The sequence below is a fragment of the Podarcis raffonei genome, chromosome 12 (assembly GCF_027172205.1).
Source record: "Podarcis raffonei isolate rPodRaf1 chromosome 12, rPodRaf1.pri, whole genome shotgun sequence".
NCBI classification, from domain to species: domain Eukaryota; kingdom Metazoa; phylum Chordata; class Lepidosauria; order Squamata; family Lacertidae; genus Podarcis; species Podarcis raffonei.
The window spans coordinates 24,169,284-24,195,111 of record NC_070613.1 but is presented as its reverse complement, the minus strand read 5'-3'; the positions used below and the strand labels follow the sequence as shown (position 1 = coordinate 24,195,111).

At 42.3% G+C, this 25,828-nt stretch overlaps 1 protein-coding gene across 1 annotated transcript in view; it reads left to right on the top strand.

Annotated features, from left to right (window-relative positions):
* Positions 1–25,828, top strand: part of LOC128398422 (macrophage mannose receptor 1-like) — a 52,663-nt gene that overhangs the window by 23,100 nt on the left and 3,735 nt on the right. Inside the window, exons 14-27 of the mRNA XM_053359474.1 lie at positions 1,421–1,509; positions 2,956–3,090; positions 3,702–3,737; positions 5,143–5,312; positions 7,049–7,116; positions 10,197–10,297; positions 11,583–11,725; positions 12,429–12,543; positions 12,726–12,868; positions 15,075–15,177; positions 17,474–17,706; positions 18,219–18,384; positions 21,477–21,629; positions 23,605–23,715. Of these exons, the coding sequence (XP_053215449.1) occupies positions 1,421–1,509; positions 2,956–3,090; positions 3,702–3,737; positions 5,143–5,312; positions 7,049–7,116; positions 10,197–10,297; positions 11,583–11,725; positions 12,429–12,543; positions 12,726–12,868; positions 15,075–15,177; positions 17,474–17,706; positions 18,219–18,384; positions 21,477–21,629; positions 23,605–23,715 (1,766 nt within the window). The remainder of the gene's footprint in view (positions 1–1,420; positions 1,510–2,955; positions 3,091–3,701; positions 3,738–5,142; positions 5,313–7,048; positions 7,117–10,196; positions 10,298–11,582; positions 11,726–12,428; positions 12,544–12,725; positions 12,869–15,074; positions 15,178–17,473; positions 17,707–18,218; positions 18,385–21,476; positions 21,630–23,604; positions 23,716–25,828) is intronic.

Here is a 25,828-nt window from a genome sequence, read left to right as displayed (position 1 = left end):
AGGAGCCAAAACATTCGAGAACTAAGCTGTTTGAAAAACCAAGGTACGATTGTAAAGGAAACACAACTTGCTATATGTTGAGGTGGTAACTTTTCCTACTGCCCCACACTTTCCAAGAGCACCTCCTGTTTCCATAAATGAACCATGTGCATAGGGTTGGGTGCATGTCCAGAACAATATGAGGATAGAATTTAGCATGTAAATATGAAGCTAAAATGCAGGTTTTCAAGCTGTTTGGTGATGGAGATGGTTTGGACAGCAGTATCGCCTTTCCCATAAGTCCCTATTTTCTTTTTTAAATAAAGGATTTGTAAATTTAGCTTGAAAAAGAAAGAAAAAAAGATGGCAGTGAGAGCGAGGCTCACTTGTAGGGTGATGGTTATGTGGGTGGACAAGCAGCATGGCTCTGCTTGGCTGGGGTGCTCCGGCATCGTCAGTGGCTTGCCCACCCCGGGCACCAACAACTCACGCTATGCCACTGCTTTCAGTCTCCACTTTGCCAAGCTTTACTAAAAGTAAGAGCTGATGCTGGCTCCTCCCATATTTCATATTATCTCACCACTTCTTGAACATTCATCCCAGTGACCAGCAGCTGAGAGCTACCGATTTTCCTAGAAGGAACTACATTGTCACATAGTTAGCTTTGTTCTGAGGGAGGCTTCTGGGAAGCAAAGGGAGAAAGTTTTAACAAATGTATAAATGAACTCATGGGCCGCAGAGGACTGGGGACACCTGGATTATAATGTGGTCACCTATACAGAACCAATAACTTAGTTTGAAATCCAGGTGTGCTTAAGAATTGACCATGTGAGCAGAAGTTAGACACACACAGTTCCTGCTCCAAACAGTACACCCGCTCCAGAAATCTGATACTGTACCAAAAATTAAATGTATGAACTGGTGATAGATTCATTTATGCTATTTTTCTAAAGAATATCAAGCTAGTTGCAATACAGACAACTTCCCATTTGCACGCATTGCTGCAAACCCGTAAGTGGCACGACAAAGCACAAAAACAGCCCCAAAGAGTGCAAAAACTGCAAAAAATGACACAAAAACAGCACACAGCATTCTCATTAGCTTTTCCAAGAGCAATCCCAGCAGCCTTTGCATTGACCTTTGAGGCCAGTAGAGAGTTGGAGTTTGAGAATGGAGGTTTGGAGGGAGCAATTGTGGCAGAGTTCAGTGGTCCGCTATTTTTATTAAAAAAAAGGTTCCCAGAGGTTTTGGAGGGTGTTTACAGGCTTTTTCAATGGTGTTCAATAACATGGTTTTACTTAAAGGTATGGTGCCTTGGAATGTATCCCTTGTGTAAATGGGGAGTGGTCTGTACCATGAAGTTTAAAACACCAACTGTATCTACATCCATACTCTGTTTGCAATTTTCTGATCTCTGTATATTTATTGTTATATATTTTAGAATTGGGAAAAATTATGGTTATTATTGGACTGGTTTCAGTGAGTTGGCACCCAATAAAGGATATACTTGGAGTGATGGATCTCCTGTAAGTAAATGACCTCTTACTCTCGAACTGAACATTGACAGATCCCATAGCAGTGTTTTCGATTTTATTTTTTTTAAAAAATTTTTAATTCATTTTGCTACATCCAACATTAAAACAAGTGAAAAAATAAACATACATAACACATACATACAAAAAAGGAGTACATAAATAAAAGAAATAATAATAATAAAAAAAGAAAAACATCTCCTAACATAAAACACCAACTAATTAACTTACATTAACTAAATAACTAAATAACACACAACATTAATTGACTTCCCTTCATCTCGGTTTCAGAATATATTATATGATTTTTTATCTGCAGTTTCTTTTCCTCAAAAGACTCTTTACGTCACAAGTGTTACGTCACACCTACTGTGATTTTTAGATTTTTTACCTCTGTTTCCATATATGTCATAAATTTATTCCATTCTTTATTAAACTTTATGTCTTTTTGATTTCTTATTTTCTGTGTCATTTTTGCCAGTTCTAAATAATCAAATAGTTTGGTTTGCCATTCGTTTATAGTTGGGATTTTTGATGTCTTCCAATTCAGTTTTTATAAACATGATTTGCTTGTAATCTCATTTTTAGATTCAACACTTACGGCAGTTACTACAAAGCAGTGGCGGAGCTTCATGCTCCAGCAATGGGGGGTGGAGAGCAGATGGGGGCGTGGCTGGCTGACATCCTGGGGGCATGGCACGCATCCCGGGAGCATGGTGCACTGCCCAGAGGAGCGTGGCATGCATCCTGGGGCCGTGGCGCGCCGCCTGCAGGGTGCAGCGCCCAGCGCGGGTCAGGTGGGCACCCCACCAGGATCGCGCTGCTGGGGGTAATGCGCTCCCACCGCCCCCTCTTCTTTCACCAGTGCTGAAGAGTTGCTGCTTGTCTGGTTGGATTAGATTTGTTTTTATATGTTTAAATGAACATTTTTTATTTCAAAAACAAGGATACTGGAGCAGGAGAGCACACGTTGACTGCCTGGTTTATGTTGTTTTGAGTATGTGGGCAGGTAGGCTGCATTCCTGGAACCAACAAGTGTTAAAATCTAAGCAATGATTCAGATTCCTGGAACAGCCAGGCTAGCTTCTTGGTAAGGTAACTGGCCATCCCAGTAACAAAGGAAGTGGTATGGCATTAGAGGAAAAATGGGTGGGGGCCCCTCCCTCAACTCGCTTGTAGTTAGAAAGCCAAAGGCATGGGCCACAGGGCCAGTCATCTAGATAATTTACAGTGACCAGAACTGATTCTTTATAATAACCTATAGGATCAACACAATATTAATAAACAAATGACAGCCCATCTCTCTCTCTACATATGCACATGCACACGTGTACAAATCTTTCAAAGACTGCAACATAAGTCTGTCTCCTTTTCTGTATATTACCGCTAAAGCTTTTTTTTTTTTTTAGAAAGAGTAAGAAATCTTTATTCCCACTGTAGGTAGACTCTGAAAGGAATTTTTATCTTAGTGATCGTTACCATGAAGACACGGGATGCAGAGCCATGTATGTCTATAGTTCGTGGCAGAGGTCTGACTGGTGTGAACATTTTAAGAATTGGGTTTGCCAAATAAAGAGAGGTAAGGTACCCTTTTAATCTAACACTAGTTCATTAAGCAAAGTGAACAGGCTTTTTGCTGCTCTGCTGAAACCTGGCATTTTAACATGTTTATTACATGCCTAACTTTTCAGAGGAGGAAATTATAATGTGAAATACATTCAGCCGTCATTAAGAATGTTGCAGAGTTCAGATCCTTGGCTTTCATATTATGAGATATGAAGTACAGGTGTCTCCCCACTTGCGCATGATGAGCATGCATGCTCCTGCTGACATGTGTGCCCTTTTTGGCACCAAAAGGGGCAGGAGCAGTACAAGGTGTGGGCAGAACAGGGAAATCCCCACTCATGTTCATCCCAGCGACGCACACGGTAGCCAGGAACAAAACCCCAGTGTAAGTGGGGATTCCCCTGTGTTCCATTTTGATGAGAACGAGGGATCTAGTGCATCAAACTCTTTGTGAATACAGAAGCCACTGATTGTTCTGTCGCATTATTCTGTCAGAATTACAGAAATGTCATATGCTATAAATGACACTTTAATTTTTATGTACTCCTGTTTGCAATATGAAACGATGTAAGAAAATAGAAATTACACTAGGGTCCATTATAATTAATGTTGTTTTTTTTCCAGGTGTAACAGTGAAAAAAGATCCAGTCGTTGGTTTTGGTATGTTGGGTGATTCCACCTTTCCTTGGGTCATGCATGCCTCTTTTAAGCAGCACCATGGAAAGTGGGGCTGGGGCTGCATTATCAGCTCTCTTGGACCATTGATGGTTCTGCCAAAGATGCAGGTGCTCCCTGGCTTGGGCTTGTTCAATTCTGCCTTCCCTCAGGTCACACAAGCTTAAGTAGCCCCAGGGAAAGTGAGAAAGGAGCCACCCCACCAGTTTCTTCTCATCCATTGGAAATTCTGTCAGGAGCCAGCGGCAGCTGCTTCCTAACCTGGGCTTGCTTGCTTGGATTACATATAATTGGGGAGGGACTGATTTGCATGAGGGAGGTCCCAGGTCCTCCATATCTCCAGGTAGGACTGGGAGACATCCCTGACTGAAACCCTGGAGATTACAGCTTGGTGGTGTTGACAGTACTCAGTTAGGAGGACCAGTGGTTTGGCTTAGGCACCCCCTATGTTCCTGAGTGTCAGATCTCCTTAGCTGCTGTACATCATATTCTTATAACTTGAGTTTATCCTTCTCCTCCCCCGCCCCTTTATTATTTTTGCATTTTCTTTGGCTAGGCTAAGAAGATTGTACCGCTTTGGAATGTAGGGTTGTCCCTCCACTTTTTTTTCAGGGTGCACTGCCGGTGCACAATTTAACAGCTTGATACACACAAATTAGCACACACACTGGCAGAATGTGGTTCTCCAGCTTCAGAAAAACCACCTGCCTGCCTGAAGTTTAGTTGTACTAGGCAACTACTGAGTGTGAGTGAGAGCAAGAGAGATGTTATCTCAGTACAGTCGTACCTTGGAATTCGAAAGGCTTAGTTGCCGAACGTTTTGGCTCCCGAACAATCGCAATACGGAAGTGAATGTTCTGGTTTTCCAATGATTTTTGGAAGTCGAATGTCCGGTGCGGCTTCCCCAGCTTCCAACTGGCTGAAGGAAGCTCCTGCAGCCAATCGTAAGCCATGCCTTGGTTTTCAAATGGTTCCGGAAGCCGAATGGACTCCCGGAACACATTCCATTCTGCAACCAAGGTACGACTGTACTATGTATGTCTACCCAGAATTAAGTCCCACTGAATTAAGTTCAAGAGTGATGATGTCACAACCCCACTGCCCTTCTCCACAAAAAGATCGCCCATCATGGGGATGAAGGCTGATTCTGTTTCATATCTGGTCCGAAACCCAGACTGAAAAGGCCAAGAAAATCAGTTTCAAAACTGAAATAATGTATCTGTCTAAAGTAGGAGGGTCCTCATTAAGATCACTGAAGTTGCTTAGCTGGACCACTTGTTGTGTGAATTAATGTTATTCACATGTTTATTCACGTCTTCAAAATCTTTTGATGAAAGGTAGCTGAGAAATATTTTAAATCAAATAAATAAAAATATGCTTTCTTTTGCAGAATATAAATTTACAAGAATTGAAAATGGCTGGATTTTGTATAATGAGAGCGAGTACTATTTCAGCAATGCAAGTTCATCTGCAGAAAGAGCATGGGCATTCTGCAAGAAGCAACATGCAGATCTTGTGGTCATTGAAAGTGAAACTGAAAGACAGTTTTTGTGGAAATACGTAAGAAATATATGGAACATATGCTTTCTTAATCAAATATAGCTGGGTTTTAAAAAGAGCCAGATACATTGTTTGATAATAGCCATTTTGTTGCCTGACGAACATTTTCTTCTGCACCGAAGCTTGCAGAGACAATTAGTGCAATCCTATTCATGTCTGTGGAGAAGTAAGTCTCTTGACTTCAATGGGTCTTACTTTCAAATAAGTCTGTAGAAGATTGCAGCCTAAAAGACCTAATTTGAGCCTTTGTGGTCATATGCTTCCATTGTAAAACAAGGCACTGATGGGGAAGTGAGACTTGCCAAATAGAAATCTACATACATTCCACTCACCATCACCCCACCCCCCAAATAATTGTTACAATTCGGGCATGATTCACGACCACAGCAATATGCTGATAATAGTTTCCATGTGATTAGGGGTCCACACAGGTATGGAAATAGGATTCCTGAATGGGCTGACCAGGTTGTGTGATAAATGCCAAATCTAGTACTAGACTTTCCAGGCATTGCTTGTGCTGGCAATTATCTCAATCCGTCCAACCACATGAGAAGAAATTTAACAGGAAGTGAGGTACAGTGCCCATCAAACAGTTTCTGATTATGCTCCTCTTGTTAGGTCTCACAAGAAGTTATATTTTCCATTCCTGTTGGACCTGGCATTTTCTGTGGCTATGTTGAACTACTTTCCAGCACACCGGGTTCTTTCAAAGCCTAAAAATAGTTGTTTCAGTATTTATTTTTGTGACTAAGCATGTAGTTTTAATTCCACCAAAGTTAAAAATGCCATGCAGAAATCATTTTCTAAGAAACTTGATGGTTCTGGTAATAGGCTATCAAATGTTTGGGAAGAGCAGAAACTTCTCAGTAGATTCTATGGGGCCTCTCATGAAAGCATGGTGGGCTTATCACTCAGAGTTTCACCTTCTGTCTTCACCTGCCCAACCACCCTTTCTACCTTTCTCTTCACCCATTATGAAAACTTCTTCTAGCCCCTTCTTATCCCTTCCCTCTTCTAGTTGGTTAAATGTTTGGTTGGTTGGTGGTTATTTTAATTTGGGTATAACGTAAACTGCTTATTATTGCTGCTGGTGGTTTCTATTGATTTGTTGGTTGGTTTGTGGCTCATATAGGATATTTTGTTTTCCAATGTTTGATGCTTTGTTGTGATTTTATATATGTTGTAAGCCTCCCAGAGTGGCTAGGGAAACCCAGCAAGATGGGCGGAATATAAATTTTAAAACTATTATTATTATTATTATTATTATTATTATTATTATTATTTATTAGTTCTTTCCTCTTTATTTTCTCCTTTTATTTCATTTGTTACTTTTCCTCTTCTTTGTCTTCACTAAGAATTACAAATTCACTAAATGAACAACAGACCAGGTAAACACCGTGCTATATTATGGCCTGGAAGCTGGTGGAGTGGGGTGCAATGTTACTGAGTTATATAGAAAATAGAAATCTTCAAATAACCAGCTAAAATTGAAACATTTTTTTTTAACTTTCTTCTGTGCTTACCCTCATTGTAACTGACAGGTTTTCATTTGTTTTAATTGAAAAGCTTTAATTTTATTTTTAAACAGCATGGACATGCTATGTTCGTAATTACAAACCTCTTTCTGTCTTGCCTGATTCTGCACTTCCTATGGGACAGCTGAATTATCTTGCCCTGGAGAATATGTGATTACTTTATTGTTGCATTTACTTCCCATTTTTCTTTGTATGTTGTAGAATCAGCTTTATCGCAGTCATTATGACCATTATATTGGTTTAACTGTGGATTTTGAAAAAAGTTACCGGTAAGTAAACACAAGTAAACAAACAAACAAAAAGTGAAAATCAGATTTTTAGTTCTTGTGCCCAAAATAGCAGTTGTCATTTTCATCACTGGATAACCTTCCTTTGCCTAGAAGGGATGTGGGTAGCACTGTGGTCTAAACCACTGAGCCTCTTGGACTTGCCGAGTGGAAGGTCAGCGGTTCAAATCCACGTGACAGTGTTCACGACTAAACTTCGGCCAACCTAGCTGTTCGAAAGCATGCTAGTGCAAGTAGATAAATAGGTGAGAAGGTAAACAGTGTTTCTGTGCACTCTTCCACTCATCACTGTGTTCCATTACACCAGAAGTGGTTTAGTCATGCTGGCCACATGACCCAGAAAGCTGTCTGTGGACAAACACCGGCTCCCTTCGCCTGAAAAGCAAGATGAGTGCCACACCCATAGTCACCTTTGACTGGACTTAACCATCCAGGGGTCCTTAACCTTTTTTAAACCTTCCCCCCTCTCTGCTCTGACTCAACACTGGGTCTAACAGATCTCAAAATATACCTTCTATGATTTACTTACTTACTTACTTATTGCATACCTCCACCATAAGGTCCCCAGGTAGGTTACAACAATGTAAAAATACATTCTTAAAATTTACTATGCTGCCACAACTCCTTTGTCTCTCCCAAATTTATTAACACTTCAGGCACCACCTTCCCAATGACAAACTTACTGTGCTCTAGAATCATGGAATTGTAGAATTGTAGAGTTGGAAAGGAACCCCCAGGGTCATCTATTTCCTCCAAGCCTTCTGAGGGCACAGCATTGGTATGGTGCAATGGTTGGAGTGTTGGACTATTGTAACTGGTATGGTGCAATGGTTGGAGTGTTGGACTATGGTAGGCATAGGCAAACTCCAGCCCTCCAGATGTTTGGGACTACAATTCCCATCATCCCTAGCTAACAGGACCAGTGGTCAGGGATGATGGAAATTGTAGTCCCAAACATCTGGAGGGCCGGAGTTTGCCTATGCCTGGACTATGGGCTTGGAGGCCAGAGCTGAATCTCCTCTCAGCCATGAAGCTCAGTGGGCCAGTCACTATTTCTCAGCCCAGTGCATCTCACTAGGTTGTTGTCATGATAAAACAGAGAAGGGAGAACTATGTATGCCATCTTGAGCTTCACAGAGGAAAAGGTGGTGTGCTGTATTGTTGTTTAGTCGTTTAGTCGTGTCCGACTCTTTGTGACCCCATGGATCAGAGCACGCCAGGCACTCCCGTCTTCCACTGCCTCCCACAGTTTGGTCAGACGCATGTTTGTAGCTTCGAGAACACTGTCCAACCATCTCGTCCTCTGTTGTCCCCTTCTCCTTGTGCCCTCCATCTTTCCCAACATCAGGGTCTTTTCCAGGGAGTCTTCTCTTCTCATGAGGTGGCCAAAGTATTGGAGCCTCAGCTTCACAATCTGTCCTTCCAGTGAGCACTCAGGGCTGATTTCCTTAAGAATGGATGGGTTTGATCTTCTTGCAGTCCATGGGACTCTCAAGAGTCTCCTCCAGCACCATAGTTCAAAAGCATCAATTCTTCGGCGGTCAGCCTTCTTTATGGTCCAGTTCTCACTTCCATACATCACTACTGGGAAAACCACGACTTTAACCATATGGACCTTTCTTGGTAAAGTGATGTCTCTGCTTTTTAAGATGCTGTCTAGGTTTGCCATCGCCTTTCTCCCAAGGAGCAGGCGATTTTTAATTTCGTGACTGCTGTCACCATCTGCAGTGATCATGGAGCCCAAGAAAGTAAAATCTCTCTGTGCCTACAACACAGGGTGTGCTGTATACATGTAAAATAAATAAATGCCTTCTTTATCCATCGAGGAAGAGGCACTGCCCTATCTGCCTGAATCCTAGATGTTGTATATAGCTTGGATGTGATGTGTCCTTATTTCTTGCTCCTATTTTGCTCTGCTCCCAGCCACACCCTGAATATTGAAGCAAAGACAGTCTCCCTCTCCCAATGGCTGCCCTTTATGATGCCACTAGAAGAGACTGAGAACAAATCCTGGCTTATAGTTGTCACTTTCTCCCACACCTGGAACATCCATCCTTTCCTCCATTCCAGCCAACTAAGGAGCAAAAAGAAGGCATGGCCAACCTTACTTCTCCCCACCACACCACCACCGCCACAAGCCACCTTCACTTCTCCCTCACTGCTGCCCCTCCATCTGGGCATTAAGAGGAAACTTTCTATGTAAATGAAGAACCAGTTAGATCTTTTGATCACCGTTGCTTCGGAAATATATGCAGATGTATATAGGAGACATCTTCTAAGGGCCATGGGGTTTTGGCCCCCACAATAAAATATTTGAGGGAGCTGGGACCCCCCCCCAAAAAAAGTAGATGGGCATGGCCTTCAAATGTTGTGTGCGCACCACATCATGTAATGTATTATATGAGGCAGGGCTTACCTGCCCTCCCCCAATGTCTTATTCAAGTTGACACCCCTGAAGACATATCAATTAGGCACTTGATTTAATGCTTGGGTGTTTTTTTTAATGCCCTGATTTGAATCAGTGCACCCCATTGCCTTTTCTTCTATGGACAGTTTATGGTTCATAATCACTGACAAGAAGTGGATAGCTTAATCACAAATTTTGTTAAGCTTCATAATTGAGATAATGTTATCTATTAATATTATCTTATGCATTATCTTAAAGAAAAAGTTTGCTTGCCTCAGGCATAAAATCCAAATAACCTCGTGGTGATAAAAAATGATATTAAGGAAAGTAACAGGCAATTTGCTCTGCTTTAATAGCATCTCAATCTTTAAAGATAATGATTTTTTTCTGGCCATTTTGGCTCCATTATTTCAGCAATACTGCTGGATATATTTAATGTTGTTTCCTCAAAAAGAAAATCTGACAGCGCTGTCTGATAGAACGCTAAGGTCAACAGCTAAACCGTTTTATTAGCTTGGTGTTCTTTGGCCACGGAGCTCCAAAAAACCTGAAAACCATTGTAAAAATATGCAGTATAAATGAAAAAGCTATGACCAGTATAAATGAAAAAGCTATGACTTTGTTCTGTCCAATACTGTCATATCATTTTCTCTAGCTGGTTGAATGGAACTCCGGTTACCTATGAAGCCTGGGCACCCAATGAACCCAACTTTTCAAACGAGGAGGAAAATTGTGTCATCATGTATTATAGAACAGGCAAGTAGAATAAAATATTATCATTCTTTTAAAAAAATCTGAGAATGTGTGTGCCTGATAGTGGCACAAAAATTAATTTATATATAGTTAACTACTACACACTGGTCCCAGCACACGTATTAAATCTTAGAGATATGAATTTCTTCTATTCAGAGCTAAAAACAAAGTTTCTCTCCAAACACCGACTCCATTAGCCTGAGGCTGGAAATAATCTGGAAATAATCATTAGCAGGTCTTTTTCTCCGGCTGCTTTCAGAGAACCAAAGACCCAAAATGGTGCCTTGTAATTGAATACCTCATGTGATCTAAGTTAAACACCTGACAGAGCTAGCAGAGATACATTCTCAGTTAATTATCAACTTTTTAGGCACTCTGCTGGTCTTGTTTAGTTCAATGGAACTTCCCATACTATGCTATGCTTTTAGGAGTACACACAGAGAGTTATACAGAGTTATTTTAAATTTCGATGTACAATGAAACAATTGTACTTAACATGACAGGATATTTAAACGTTTTAAAGCACACTTGAGGCTATGTCCACATTATGGATTATGGATGGGCATTATATTTGTATCACATCAGCAAGTGTATACTCCAAAGAGATTTGGAGAGATGCTAAACAGATATATACATTAAAGATTGCTTATTTTTAATAACATTGGAACTGTAAGTAGTTCAAATTGTGAAGAACTGCTTATTTTACAGTGGTACCTTGGGTTACATATGCTTCAGGTTACATACGCTTCAGGTTACAGACTCCGCTAACTCAGAAATAGTACCTCGGGTTAAGAACTTAGCTTCAGAATGAGAACAGAAATTGTGCTCCAGTGGCATGGCAGCAGCGGGAGGCCCCATTAGCTAAAGTGGTGCTTCAGGTTAAGAACAGTTTCTGGTTAAGAATGGACCTTCGGAACGAATTAAGTATGTAACCAGAGGTACCACTGTATTTTATTTTTACATTTACATTATTTTTACATTTATCCATGGAACTTATGCAACATAGAGTTCATGGACAGCCTCCCTTTGAAGCACATTGATCAGACTGAGACCAGCTTAAGTTCAGAAAAGTTGTTGTACCATGTGCCTTCAGATTGTGTACTGGCATAATTGGTATATATACCACAACAATCAAGGGCAGTGTGTTGACCTGCAAGCTCTATTTCCAGTAAAGTAGTAGTAGTTGCTGTCAAGACTTTATTTGTAATGCATCCTTGAACGGCTGTTGATTATTTTTCATTTGGGAGTGATTTAGTCTTACTGATCAACACAAAACTTCTCTATTCAGGCTTATGGAATGACATAAACTGTGGTGCTGAGACAAGATTCATCTGCGAAAGGGATAAGAGTTCTGTCCGTTCAGCTGCTGCTCCCACAACGCCTGCACCTGTTGGAGGCTGTGCAGATGGCTGGCTTTTCTTTGATAAAAAGGTAACTAAGAAAGTGATTTCAAATATACTGGTATATTACCCCTTTTCAGTTATTATAGCACATACAGTGAATGTTTTCCCAGGGCTTTTGAGTATGCAGTGATTGCTCCCCACGTCCACAGTTCTATGCAAGGGCTCTTTATAGTGGTTAAAAGGAATGTGCACGTAGCTTAGGGGTTAAACCTCCCATCATGATTACACATCTCTCCCCACCCCCACCCCTGCTTCCGCCGCCCCCATGTCTATAAGGACTGAAAAGGACTGCTGTGCTGCAAAATAGAAGTGCCAGATTTTAAAATAAAAGGTGGTATTCTTAAAGTTTGGTTATGTATCAGCTACCCAAAAGAGCAGTTAAATGGTATTCACACTAAATTTTCAGAATTTGGTTATGTTAATTTTTATTAAATGACACTCTTAGGGGGGAAACAGGTTATTTTCTTCTCAAAGAGAAGCTCAAATGCTTCCCTCCTATACTGCTCCTACAATTTGAAAAGTGTAGGCGTTCTTTCATCTGACGCGGGCAATCTCATCTTGTTGCATAGCAGAGCTGGCTGTAGAAAAAACAATACCAAAACATTTAAAAGGCAATGACATTATCCAAAGCATCAAATTAAAAGCAATAAAATGCAGTTTTCAATCATTAGTTTTCTGACATTTATTTCTAAAAGAAAGTGGATATCACAGCTCTTTATCTTTCTTCACAGTGCTTCAAACTATTAGGTTTGAATGAAGAAGAGAGGAAAAACTGGCACGAAGCACGACTTGATTGCAAAGAATCCGGAGGAAATCTGGCTAGCATACCAAACAAAGAAACACAAGGTGCAGTCATTGCCTTTAAAACATGTTTAAAACTCCTGAATTAATCAAACTTTATAGGTTTTTTGTATACAAAATATATCAGTTCATGGTATTGATTACTTATTGGGCATGGTGGTGAAATCTACCATGGTGAAATTTTTATGTTTTAGTCAATTTTTGTTTTTTTGTTTTTTGTTTTTTAGCATTCCTTATGGTGCAATTACAAAGTGCTGCAACTGACCCTTGGATTGGACTGAATGATTGTATTTCTAGTCACAGTTTTCTATGGACAAGTGGAAGTGGAGTCTACTTTACAAACTGGGCCCCAAATTTTCCCAATTACAATGTAAGTCCTGCCTGCAAAGGCTTTCATCTCTCCCCCTCCCCCAAGATGAGAAATGTATCCTACATTCTATTATTGTAACGCCTTCTCAGCATTAGCACCCCATTTATATATATCTCTCTTCCCCCTCCCCACCTACTTTGAGGGGCATCTACTTAGTTTATCTTTTAGTGCTGAAGTATCAAAAATAGGCAGGGACGTGGGTGGTGCTGTGGTCTAAACCACTGAGCCTCTTGGGCTTGCCGATCAGAAGGTTGTTGGTTCGAATCCCCGCGACAGGGTGAGCTCCCATTGCTCGGTCCCTGTTCCTGCCCACCTAGAAGTTCGAAAGCACCTCAAAGTGCAAGTAGATAAATAGATACTGCTCTGGCGGGAAGGTAAACGGCGTTTCCGTGCACTGCTCTGATTCGCCAGAAGCGGCTTAGTCATGCTGGCCACATGACCCAGAAGCTGTAGGCTGGTTCCCTCGGGCAGTAAAGCAAGATGAGCACCACAACCCCAGAGTCGTCCGCAACTGGACCTAATGGTCAGGGGTACCTTTACATTTTTATCAAAAGTAGGCAGTAGAGTTGTAAACAGATTCTGAAGAGCCTCTGTAGAAGTTGGTGTGAAACAACTTATATGCCAAATAAGGCCTGTTGCTTTAACTGTGTCAATTAAATTCGGTCTGGAGGGTTGGAAACTTCCCCTCAGCTCTCTCTGGACATTTTTATTCTGTTTGCATTCTGCCAGTGGATGAAAGATTTGAAGATAATCTGTCAATGTTTAGTTTCCTAGTTAACTCTAACACCTTCCTCCCCAAAACCCACTGAAGCATTGCCATTCGTTTCAATTGTACATTCCCTACTGAGTTGGGGAATTCAGACATTCTGAAGGGCATCTCACCCATTTCTGTACACACTTTCCTTGATCTTCAGACCGGTAGGTGCTGCCACATCTTTCTCAAATAGCAATCACTTATATTAGGTCTTACAAGGATTCAGAAACATGCTGAGAAAGTTGCAAGAATCTGAGATGGCTTCTATTGTAGCATTTAAAATATTGTCCTGTCAGTGTGCTGGTGGGATGAGTTATTAGAATACCATCCACTGTCTAGGTAGAGTTACTGCTCTACTTTGATGCTCACACCTGACAACCCTTTCCTTAAAAAGCTGTGGTCAATCTTCTGCCAAGGCTACGCCCACATGCCAATCACCTGGTGTCATTAGAGCAGGAAGAAAGGAGGATGGACTTCTGAAGCACTACATGTTGAAATCCTGGTAATCAGCTGACTTTCAAGTACCTTGACCCCTGATGCCATTGTGGTGTCAGGTGGTTAACCAGCTGCCCCCCCCCCACTAATTTAAACTCTACATTTAAGACTGGCTGCCATTTTATTTTTCCCAAGACTAGTTTTCAGGAAGTGTCCTAAATCCCCACTCTGATACATGGACTCCCTCTTGTGGAGGAGCTTGTGTGGAAATTTATCACACTGGGTACTCAGTGGTAATGTACTATTTCTGCCAAGACTTGAACTTAAAGGTGAGGTGGATGAATTGTCCGGCAGGAAGAGTGTTTCAAGCCAAGCTGCTTGTTGGAAACAGTATTGTATCAGGAAGAGTCAGGCATCATGTGAGCAGTTTTATAGCTGGCCCTGCTGACTACCCTACTTCCTGTAAACTTCAACAGGGCCCTCATCCAGAGCATGCATCATTAAAAGATGCCTACCCCTGAGTAGGGTGCAGAGATGGGAGGCCTTGTGTTGCCAGACATGCAGTGCACCTTTAGCCTAGGGTTTGATGTGGTCTTGGCACCATCTGATCCTGGAATCACACAAGCAATTGTGTAGTCTGGATTGTGTTGAGTTGTATGATCTATTAGCTTTCATCAGGTATCGTGAATTCACAGGCACCCTTAGTTGCAGCAATCTCAGGGTGTTTGCTGGACTCCACTAACTCCCTTTGATCCCATGATACAATGGGGCCAGCCCCTCCTTAGATATTTAATTTAGTAGTGGAGGCTGTTTCTTGGCTGGGTTGGGCAAGACAGTGATGAGAAGTGATGAGTGATGAAAGCTATCAGTGATGAGAACTATCCATCTGCAAACTTATTTCTAAAAAGATAGGATACTGTTTTCATCTAGTTTGAGAAGTACAAAAGGAGGGCTCTTAAGAAAAATCTATGACAAAAGGATTGCCCCCTACACAACGTAAGTGTTTTTATTCCTTAGGGAAACTGTGTTTTTATTATGCATGAGCCTCTACCGAAGGCAGGAAAGTGGAGAAATGGACCATGTTCTGACAGGAAAAGCTACATCTGCCAAAGAAACACTGGTACATTTTAACTTTATTGATTACAGATGTTTGCAAGTTGATTATTGATTACAGGTGTAAGCAGTTTTTGGCGTAGGCATTGGATATGTATCCTGAATCAACCAGTCAGACTGCTGATTTTTTTTCTTTTTGGCTTGGTCGAACTTGGATTAAGGTTCACCCTATGACAGGCACCCCCAAACACGGCCCTCCAGATGTTTTGGGACTACAATTCCCATTATCCCTGACCACTGGTCCTGTTAGCTAGGGATAATGGGAATTGTAGTCCCAAAACATTTGGAGGGCCGAGTTTGGGGGTGCCTGCCCTATGATGTACAGTACATCAAACAGAGTGATCCATCAGCCCCACCACTCAGGACAGGTGTCATGGCCCATCAGTCCCCATCTGGCCACAATCCCCTCCTTTATTGGGGTACCAAATCTTTTTAGCAGGAGGGTGTGGGATCCCCAACACTGCCCCCTCCAGGCTAAGGATCCAACCCAATGCTTTACCCACCATAAAGTTGTGACAGTTGGTGACCACTGCCACGAGGTAGGCAGAAACCTCTAGACAGGCCCAGTTCATCAGCAATAAAAATTCCTACGTAGCGCCAAATAGAATGATGGAGAATCTCCATAGCTGGATCTTGAGCATGGCCTGCCCACTTACCTCCAGGCAGGACCGGAGGCTGATACATAGGGAATAAGAGTGCGGGATCTAGTGGCAAACAAGCCGGGAACCACAATCGTGGCGCCCCTTTATGAATGACATGGCCATACCTACTAGCCTGCCTGTCATAGTCCCATTAAACAGACATGCTCCCGCCAACTCGCATGACCACAGGAGGAGGATTTTGTCCCCCAACGGATGTGCGGGACAGGAAGAAGGTGCCCAGCTCAGCTGTGGTCGCCCCAGGCCACAAACCATCACTCCCAGGGGACTTAAGGTAAGTGGGAAATCTGCCAAAGAAACACTGGTATGTTTTTAGAAGAAAAGTAACAGAAAATTCACCCAGTGCTATACCAGCTGCACTGGCTCCCGGTGGAGTACAGGATCAGGTTTAAGGTGCTGGTTTTAACCTTTAAAACCCTATACGGCTTAGGACCCTCGTACCTACAGGGCCGCCTCTCCTGGTATGTCCCACAGAGGAACTTACGGTCTTCAAATAAAAACATCCTGAAGGTCCCAGGCCACAGAGAGGTTAGGCTGGCCTCAACTAGAGCCAGGGTTTTTTCGGCTGCGGCTCCAATCTGGTGGAACGCTCTGTCACAAGAGACTAGGGCCCTGCGGGACTTGACATCTTTCCGCAGGGCCTGCAAGACAGAGCTGTTCCACCAGGCCTTTGGTCAGGGCGCAGCCTGACTCCCTCCTTTGGCTATCTTCACAGAACTTTAGCTTAATGGTTGCCATCAATTTGATTTTAATTAATTTTTATAATGAAATGTTTTTAGAATGTTGCACTATTTTATTGTTGTTAGCCGCCCTGAGCCCGGCTTCAGCTGGGGAGGGCGGGATATAAATAAAATTTATTATTATTATTATTAAAATAATATGTAAATCAGATTGACTTATGGAGACCAAAGGCAGTTTTCTATGTCATATTTTGTTCATAAATAAAAATTAGATGGCCACCTGTCTTTGTATTAGAGATTCAACACTGAGCCATATAAAGAAAAAGTGCAGTTGTGACAACTATATCTTACAGGTGCATAGAAATGAACTCTTATGAGAGAGAGCCTCAGATGTGCACCTGCTGAGATATAACTTGGCTTTTCACCCCTGAAATAGGACTGAAAGAGGCATAAGTTGAGTTCTATTTCTGTGTCATAATATCTAACCATATTCAACATGACAGGATTCTCCCATAATCTGTGCAAGTTCATTTGACCAGAAGAACAGAACTCCATGTGTACAGCTGTCCTCCTAAGTGTATTTCTTGAACCCACCTTGAATTATTTTAGGAAGCTAACTGAAGAATAGTTTCTTGAAGTCTCTGTGAAGAAATGAATGTGTTTCAAAGGGGCCTGTTGACTACATGTTGGGAATTTGGTTTGCTTCTATTGAGACTATAAAGGAAATATATTTTGATGCCTTATCTGTGTCATCTTGAACTAGAACTAGAATGTTTTTGTTGACATTTAAAATGTTGATTTTCAAGGTTTTTAAATGTTTCATTGCCAATTTTTAGTAACTTTGAGATATTAAAATGTATGTGATAACAATATTACAAAATTTCAGTATCCAGTGAAATAAAATATTTGTAACATATAAAGTCTAATCTGGACTTTGTCTTTTCTCTTGATTGCTTTCTTATAGATCCTGCATTATCACAGCCCGAAACAATGGCTCCAGCCTTTCGCCATATCCCTTTTGGGAATAGCAGCTACTCTTTCATTGCTCCCAATATGACTTGGGAAGAGGCCAGGAAAAAGTGTAATTCAGAACACTCAGAGCTTGCCAGCATTTGGAATCCCTACATTCAATCATTCCTATGGCTGTGGGTGTTGAAATATGGAGAGCCTGTGTGGATTGGTCTAAATAGCAATATGGTAAGAACTTGGCCAACCAAGCCAAGTTTGAGGCTCTTGTGTGGAAATCAATTCAGGTGGGATACCAGTGATGGAATAACACCACAGTTTAAGAAGGATATTGACAAGCTGGAACATGTGCAGAGGAGGGTGACCAAGAGGATCAAGGGCCTGGAACCATATCTTATGAGAAACAATTTAGAGAGTTGGGTATGTTTAGCCTGGAGGAGAGAAGACTGAGAGGTGATATGATAGCCAGCTTCAGATATCCAAAGGGCTGTCACACGGAAAGGGTGGGACAAGCTTGTTTTCTTGCTCTGGAGGGTAGGAGAAATCAGCTGTGATTTCTGCATTGCAGGGGTTGGGCTAGCTGAGCCTTTGGGCCTCTTCCAACTCTATGCAATTCTCTGGTTCTATTGAGTGTATGTGCAAGTGAAATGAAAGGGGAAAATAAATGATGCAGAATTCATGTTGTGGGAAACAAAGAGTTTTCTAAACCAGCATGTATTGTTCCATGTGCATTTGGATTTTAGACTGGTGGGCACTACACATGGATAAACAACCGGAGATTGGCATATACTAATTGGGCACCTGAAGAACCAACGCAGAAAACAGCCTGTGTCTTCATGGATCTTGAGGGTCATTGGAAAACAGGAGCTTGCAATCAAACCTACTTTTCTGCCTGTGAGCAGTATACTGGTAAGCAAAGGAAGTATCTGTTTTCATTACTTTCTAACTCCAATAAAGTCTCCATTTGAGCACAGTACAAAGATATGTGTTCTTGGCACTTTTGACTATTTTGTAAGGAATAAATGAGTAAAAAGTTACTATTTAATCCACCAGGTTAGAATAATAAACAAACAAAAATAGAACGGAGGCTACAACTAGCTTCCAAAGGAAGGAGGGGTAACGAAGTAGGGGATCTTTTTCCTGCTTTGAAATCCCCCTTACCAAATGGTCTTTCTCCTTGAGTTTTTTTACTGCTGTACCTTTGTAATTAGCTGCCCTACCCTCTTGTGAGAGGAAGGGTAGAAAAATATAACAACAACAATACTTATAAATAATTTCCATTGATGCTTATTCAATCCCATTGAATGAGATTGATACTGAAGCAGATTGTCTAACCACATGCTTAAGGATATGGCTTGCCACTAAGGATACAACAAAATTGTGTTCTACTAAACCGTGCAGACTGATCAAATGGTGAACAGAGCCTTGTTAAACAAATTTATTCTACTTTCAGAATATACAATTCTGACCACAGTAACCATCTTCATCCAGATTGAGGCTAAGTGTCTCATTATTTCTCCACACCCACCATGTGGGTGTGCATTTCAGATTCTAGGTGTTGCTTTATAAAATCACCTGATTCTGCTCAGGCCAATTCCCTGATGGTCCAATTCAGCTTGAGGGGTGGAGTTCTCTTCCCCCTACCTTCACTTCTGTTCACTATTCTGAATTTTAAAAATGACAGTAGTGGCCGACATTTGCCAGCATGGTAAGAGCATGGATAAAGTCTGCCAAATTATAAACCAATTGGTCCAGGGGTTTTTACACTAAATACCTTGATTAAAGTTTGCTTTTAAAAAAGGGATGAGGGGAGAGAGAGAAAATGCCTACAACTGTTTTATGTTTATTTGGGACATAAATTTGTTGGTAAGGTTCACCCACCCTGAGGGTAGGAATCCTGTCACATTGCAGAACAATAACTGCAGAAGGATAGTGGCAGCTGTTACAGTTCGGGTGGATAAAAAAAGAAATGGTCAATCTCCCCTAGTGTTTTGTGGACAAATTGGCCTGAATATGGGAAACATGGAAGTCTCTGGGTAAGAAACCTGCTATCAGTCCAGGGGCTGTTTTCTAGGTACTTTTAAAGCTGATTTTTTAACCTTCTAAATATTTCCTCTTTTTTTTTTAACAATAACCATCCTGGCAGCTAACAGGAAATACAGAATCAATTCTTTATTCAACCCATCTTCATTTGGCCCATCCCCAGGAATGCCAGTGAGGGAATTGCTATCAGTCCTTACTATGTTATTAAATTAATTTCTGGAAACACTGTCTTCCAAAAAGCTGCCAGAGGATTACACTCCCACCATAGGTGGAAATACACATCTTTTTTGCAAATGTCTAAAAATGACATGTTACTACCCTTCAATACTTTTTTTCTTTAAATTCTTGACAGGAATTGTGAATGCAACAATCTAAATTTGTCCCTTTGGTGTGTGTGTGTTCAATTTAAAATTCTCTTGTACTGTCTTTGTTTCTTTACTTCCTAGATGTTACAGAATTATATGTTTTTGATTAAACAAATAAAAATAAATATTTAGATTTTAGGGTTGAAAAACTAAAGGATTGGCTTTCCATGTAAAACCATCTTCTCTGATTAAAAAGCTTGACCTGTCTACCACAACAGAGCTCTCTCTCCTAGTCGCCACTTCACTCTGGTGTTTGCTCTTCCTTCTGACATCATCTGACTCTGGCATCCTGGTACACTAAAGCAGTGGCTTTCAACCATTGCGTCACGGCACCCTGGGGTGCCTTGGATGATGGTCAGGGGTGTTGCAGGCATCACTGGTCAACGTCCCTCTTTTCTTCCCTCCCTCTTCTGATGCCCTTTCAAGTCTCTGCCTCCCAAAGGCTTGTGCAGCTGTTTGCTGCAGCAGCCCTGGCTACAAGCTCCCCAGGTGAATTGTGCCTCTGGGGCTGGCCAGGGGGTGAGCGTTGCCAGGAACTGAGGCGGCCTCAGAGTAAACAAGCAAGTGGGTGAGGGAGCGCAGCCAGCCAGTCCAGCAGGTGTCAGCCCTTGCTGTTGGGAATGGACAGGGAAGTGTGAGGCTGGGCAGGCAGGCGCTGCGCTGGCCTTTCTTATGCTTGCTGTGTGCAAGGCCTGCCTGGGAGCTGAGGGCCCGGTGCTGCCACTGCTGCCTCCCAAGGTAAGGTGCTGACCTCACGTTAAACTTTGGCCAGTCTCCACTGGGCCACTAAGCCTGGGGGCACCCACTTCCCAGGCCCCTGTGGGGGTGTGAGGAGGCACCTCTCTTGGGGACAGGGCGTGGTGATGGCTCAGAGAACAGGGATGTTGGCAGCTGCTGCCCAGAGGACTCCCAAGGAGAGAGGGGAGAGAAGAGGAGGCTGAGGGAACACTGTGCAAGGGTGTTCGAAAAAGGGTGAGAGGCTGCCAGCTCTGCAGGCAAGGGGTGACATAACTGGGCTCCTGAGCCCCCACAGGGCTGCCACAGAAAGAATGTAGTTGGTCAGTGGAGACATGGACTCAAAAAGGTAGAAAACCTCTGTGCTAAAGGCATTACAGTGGTACCTTGGGTTACATACGCTTCAGGTTACATACGCTTCAGGTTACAGACTCCGCTAACCCAGAAATAGTACCTCAGGTTAAGAACTTTGCTTCAGGATGAGAACAAGAATCGTGCTCTGGTGGCGCAGCGGCAGCAGGAGACCCCATTAGCCAAAGTGGTGCTTCAGGTTAAGAACAGTTTCAGGTTAAGAATGGACCTCCGGAACGAATTAAGTACTTAACCTGCCACTGTAGTAGGCACCTGTCTGTAGCAGTTCATTTAAATGTCTGGATTGCACAGTGGGGGTTCCCTGCTTTGACATGTGCAAATTCATACAGATCCCATTTCACATTTATGAGCCTAAGTTCTCTCTCAGATATCGTGCTTTGCTTCATGATTCATGATTTCTCTGAACCTTATGCACATCGCTAGTGTTTATAGATTTCTAAGATGCCTGTTCTCTTTTTTGAAAGAAAAATATGTTCTCCGTAATAGGTACAATCCCAACTGAGGAGCCACAGCTCCCAGGAAGATGCCCTGCATCAAAAGAAGATGGGAAAGCTTGGGTACCTTTTCAGGCTCATTGCTATCAATTCTACTCTGCTTGGTATGAATGGCCAAAAGCTTTCTTCAAATGTGCTCAGTTAGGTGGGTATCATTTTGAATTAGATCACAACATGAATTTTCCATTCTAGTTAGTACGGAAAGCCAGTGTGGTATGGCGATTACCTGCACTGCAGTTCTCTCCTATACTTCTCTCCAGAAGTAAGTCCCATTGAGTTCAATGGCACTTATAGATGCCTATATGGATATGGGATTTTAGCCCTGGACTTTGACAAGAGAGGCAGAAGCTCAAATTCCTGCTCACCCAGAAAGCTCACTAGATTACCATGGGCCTTTCAGCTTAGTATATCTCAGTTGCAAGGATAAATTGGGAAACATGATGAGCCCAGCGTCTCATCGTAAACTCTCATTGGAGGTAATGTATGATGAAAATGTAATAAATTACCAAACATATACTGTTAATGGGCTGACACTAAAGAACTGTGTGGCTATTTTCCTTTTATGTGCAGTTAGAAATACAGAGTGAAATATGTTTTAAGTATTGGAGTTCAGGATTTGTGAACCATCTAACTTGCAAAAATGACATTTATTTTAAATAAAATAAAAATCCTTCCAGTAGCACCTTAGAGACCAACTAAGTTTGTTATTGGTATGAGGTTTTGTGTGTACGCACTTCTTCAGATACACTGAAACAGAAGTCACCAGACCCTTATATATAGTGAGAGGGAGGGGAGGGGTATGACTCAGAAGGGGGGTGGGAATGGGTGGTTGGCTGATAGGTGTGGTAAACCTGTTGACGACTGTTAACGACTGCAATTAGTCTTAGAGGAAAAAGCAAAGGGTGAGATGGCTAAAATAGCTTTATCATGTATAGTGAGATAAGATGAGAGAAATGTTTGATAGTATTACCGCTTTTCACCACATAATGGTCACCACCGCATAATAGTCGCATCCCCTTTTTTGGACCCCAAAAATGGTCCCAGAGCATTCCTTGCATAATAATTGCTGGGTAACTACTTCTGAGGCTCCTCTAGGCCTCAGGCCTCTTCCTTTCCTCCTCCAGCTGCCGCCACCCCTGTTCTCCTCATACCTCGCCAGCTTGGCCATGAGCGGAGTGGAGTGAGTGGGAATGTTTCTTCCCACCTTCCTCCTGGTGCTTTTTTATCAATGTTTCAGTGGGAACCGATGCTGGGGATGGCTGGGACATGTGGGCTGAGGGGAGATACGGCGGGCACCGGCAGGCCTGGCCACAGGCACTGCTGTCACCACTCATTTGCTGTTCCCATGGCGTTCCTTACTGGAACTTCCTGTCTAAATTCGAATGGCTGTTCCGCTCTTGCAATTCAAAGTATAGAGCGGTGACTATTGTTCACCATAGAGATTCTGATAGATGAGCGATGCTGCTGCACATCAGTAGGTTGGGCAATGGAACATATGCCCAGAGTGGCTGGGGAGGCCCTGCCAGATGGGCAGGGTATTATTATTACTATTATTATTTATTATATGCACAAGGAAGGGCTTCACTTTTTACAGAAAGGTATGCTAGTGTCTTTCTCCGTAAGTGTTTTCTCTCCCCATGGTCCCGATAACAACAGTTATTTTGTCTCCAGCTCGTGCTTGCCCTCCCCATGCCATCGGCCCAGCTCCTCAGATCCACCTGCTGTTGTCCCCATTTTTTCCTTCGCATAATGGTCACACTTTTATATTTCCCTGTGTAATAGTTGCACACATACCCTTTTGGAATGGAAAAAAGCGGCACCAAAAATGTGACCATTACACAGTGAAATACAGTGTCCTTAAAAGTTTTTCTTAACTATTATTATTGGGGAAAGGAGCTAGGTTACAATGATTCTTTTCTACTACAACATTATGCAATAGGATAGCAATTACAATCATTTGAAAGAAAAAGATATACACTTTCTCTAAGGTATCTAGAACCTTATATTGTTGCCAGTACTGCACAGTGAATCATTGGTCATACTCTGTTAGGCAGTCTCATATTTTTCAAGGGGAAGACAACTTTTTAATGAGCTAACTTTACTCCTCTTCTGTATCTTAGGTGCCACCTTGACTTCGATAGTAGATTTAGCTGAACTGCATTTTTTGATGGATCACACTCAACAATTATCACATGATGAGTATTGGATTGGGATGTTCAGAAATAACGATGGTAACTGTTTAACGTTCAATATTTAATGTATAATATATTATTAATTGAAAAATATGTTCAAACATATGGCATTTCATTTTCGTTTTGGTTTTTGGAAGTAAAAGAGCTCAGCAGGAATAACTGTTAGCGCAAGCAAATGGTACTAGCAAATTCACATCACCTTGTATTTATGAGTCTGCTTGGCATGCATTCAGGAAATTCACCAATTTTCTGTGAGTTCTTTCATGGCATGTGCACTATCTTATTGCCCCCTGAAAATTGAAATGATTTGTCGTCCCCCCTCCGTTCTTTACTCATCTCCTATCACAAGCCATGGAAGAGAGCTGTCTGGAAATTCAAATACCTGCATCCAACCAAACTCCACTGGGAATAATAAAAGTGTTATATGTGAAAGGGGGCAACTACATAAAATGTGGCAAAAAAATCAATTTACCCAAAAAAAGATGCCAAAGAGGTCTTCTTGGTCAAGTTCTTTGAGCATCTAAAGGATAGCAATCAACAAAAATTTCAACTACATAGTAAATGGTAATAAAGGAAGCAAACCTCCTTTCAAATCTTTAAGCCCTGTCCCTAATCACATCCCTTTTAGTTTGATTATTGCTCTGCTATCTGCCCCAGATGTCCCTCTGGGCATATTGGGAATATAAACATACCCAGCTGAAGTGAAGGACATGAGGCAGGAGTTGGTAATGCAGGTGAGCTGTACATAAGCAAGCTGCCAGCTAGCTCTGCCGAGGCTCTTTTTATTAGCACAATACAAAACCAGTCAGATACATTTTGGACTGTGACCTTTACACATCTTCCAATCCCGAGATTGAGGGGTAGTACAAAGTTATTTTGGCAACTGTTTCCACCATGTCACTTTCCCCTTGAACAATGTATGACGAAGGAGACATAGGTCGCAGACAATGCACGGCAGACTACTAAGAAAGTAAAAGGTTAGATAGAGGGCATGATGTTTAGACAGCTGCGGTTTGTCTGAGGATGGAAGTGTGCTCCACACCCGGCGATCATTCCTTCACCCAGCTCCTTTAAGTGCTCCTTATAAGACTTGGTTTAGGCTCTGTTATCTCTCAGAAGGGGGCACGGGTGGCGCTGTGGGTTAAACCACAGAGCTAGGACTCGCCGATCAGAAGGTTGGCGGTTCGAATCCCTGCGACGGGGTGAGCTCCCGTTGCTCGGTCCCTGCTCCTGCCAATCTAGCAGTTCGAAAGCACCTCAAAGTGCAAGTAGTTAAATAGGTACTGCTCCGGCGGGAAGGTAAACGGTGTTTCTGTGCGCTGCTCTGGTTCGCCAGAAGCGGCTTAGTCATGCTGGCCACATGACCCGGAAGCTGTCTGTGGACAAACGCCGGCTCCCTCGGCCTATAGAGCGAGATGAGCGCGCAACCCCAGAGTCGGTCACGGTCAGGGGTCCCTTTACCTTTACTATCTCTCAGAAGACATGCTGAACTAAATCAAACAGGAATTATTGTCCCATATCTCTGCTGAAGTCCTTTCTGGACTTCAAACGTCATCTCCTTTTTAACCTAGACCCCCTGTTAAGAATAGCCAGAGGCAAGCACCTGAAAGGATTCCTTCTGCATCTAGACAGGCACCTTTGGATGTTTCAGACCCATTTGCTAGATTAGACCAATATTAGAATGAATGGAGTGATAGTTATCATACTCCACACCAAGCTTTCACATGACTTATTCCAAGATTTGCATTTAATGCATTTACTATGCAGAGCATTACAAACTTTTGAGCTTAATGCAGCACCCAACCACCCTGAGACTGCCTTTCCTGTCTGCAAAGCTGCTGCTGTCCTTAAGGAACCCCAACTCTCTTCCTCAGGAGTCCTGGTTCCTGCTCCTTTGAAGACTGTTAGGGCAGGATGAGAGCCTACAATATAAAAAGCTGTAGCCATCACTAATAAATTGTACACATTACAAACTTAATTCATGGATTCCCTTAAAACCCCTAGGGTAGATTTTTCTGATTTCTAATTTAGTTTCCAAACTTCTGCTTCCTAGATTCACAATTAAAGGGCACCACTGAATAGAGATTGGGCTACATAATCATGAAGCCTCCATCCTAGCCATTAGAGCAGCATGCATAGGGCCTGCAGCATG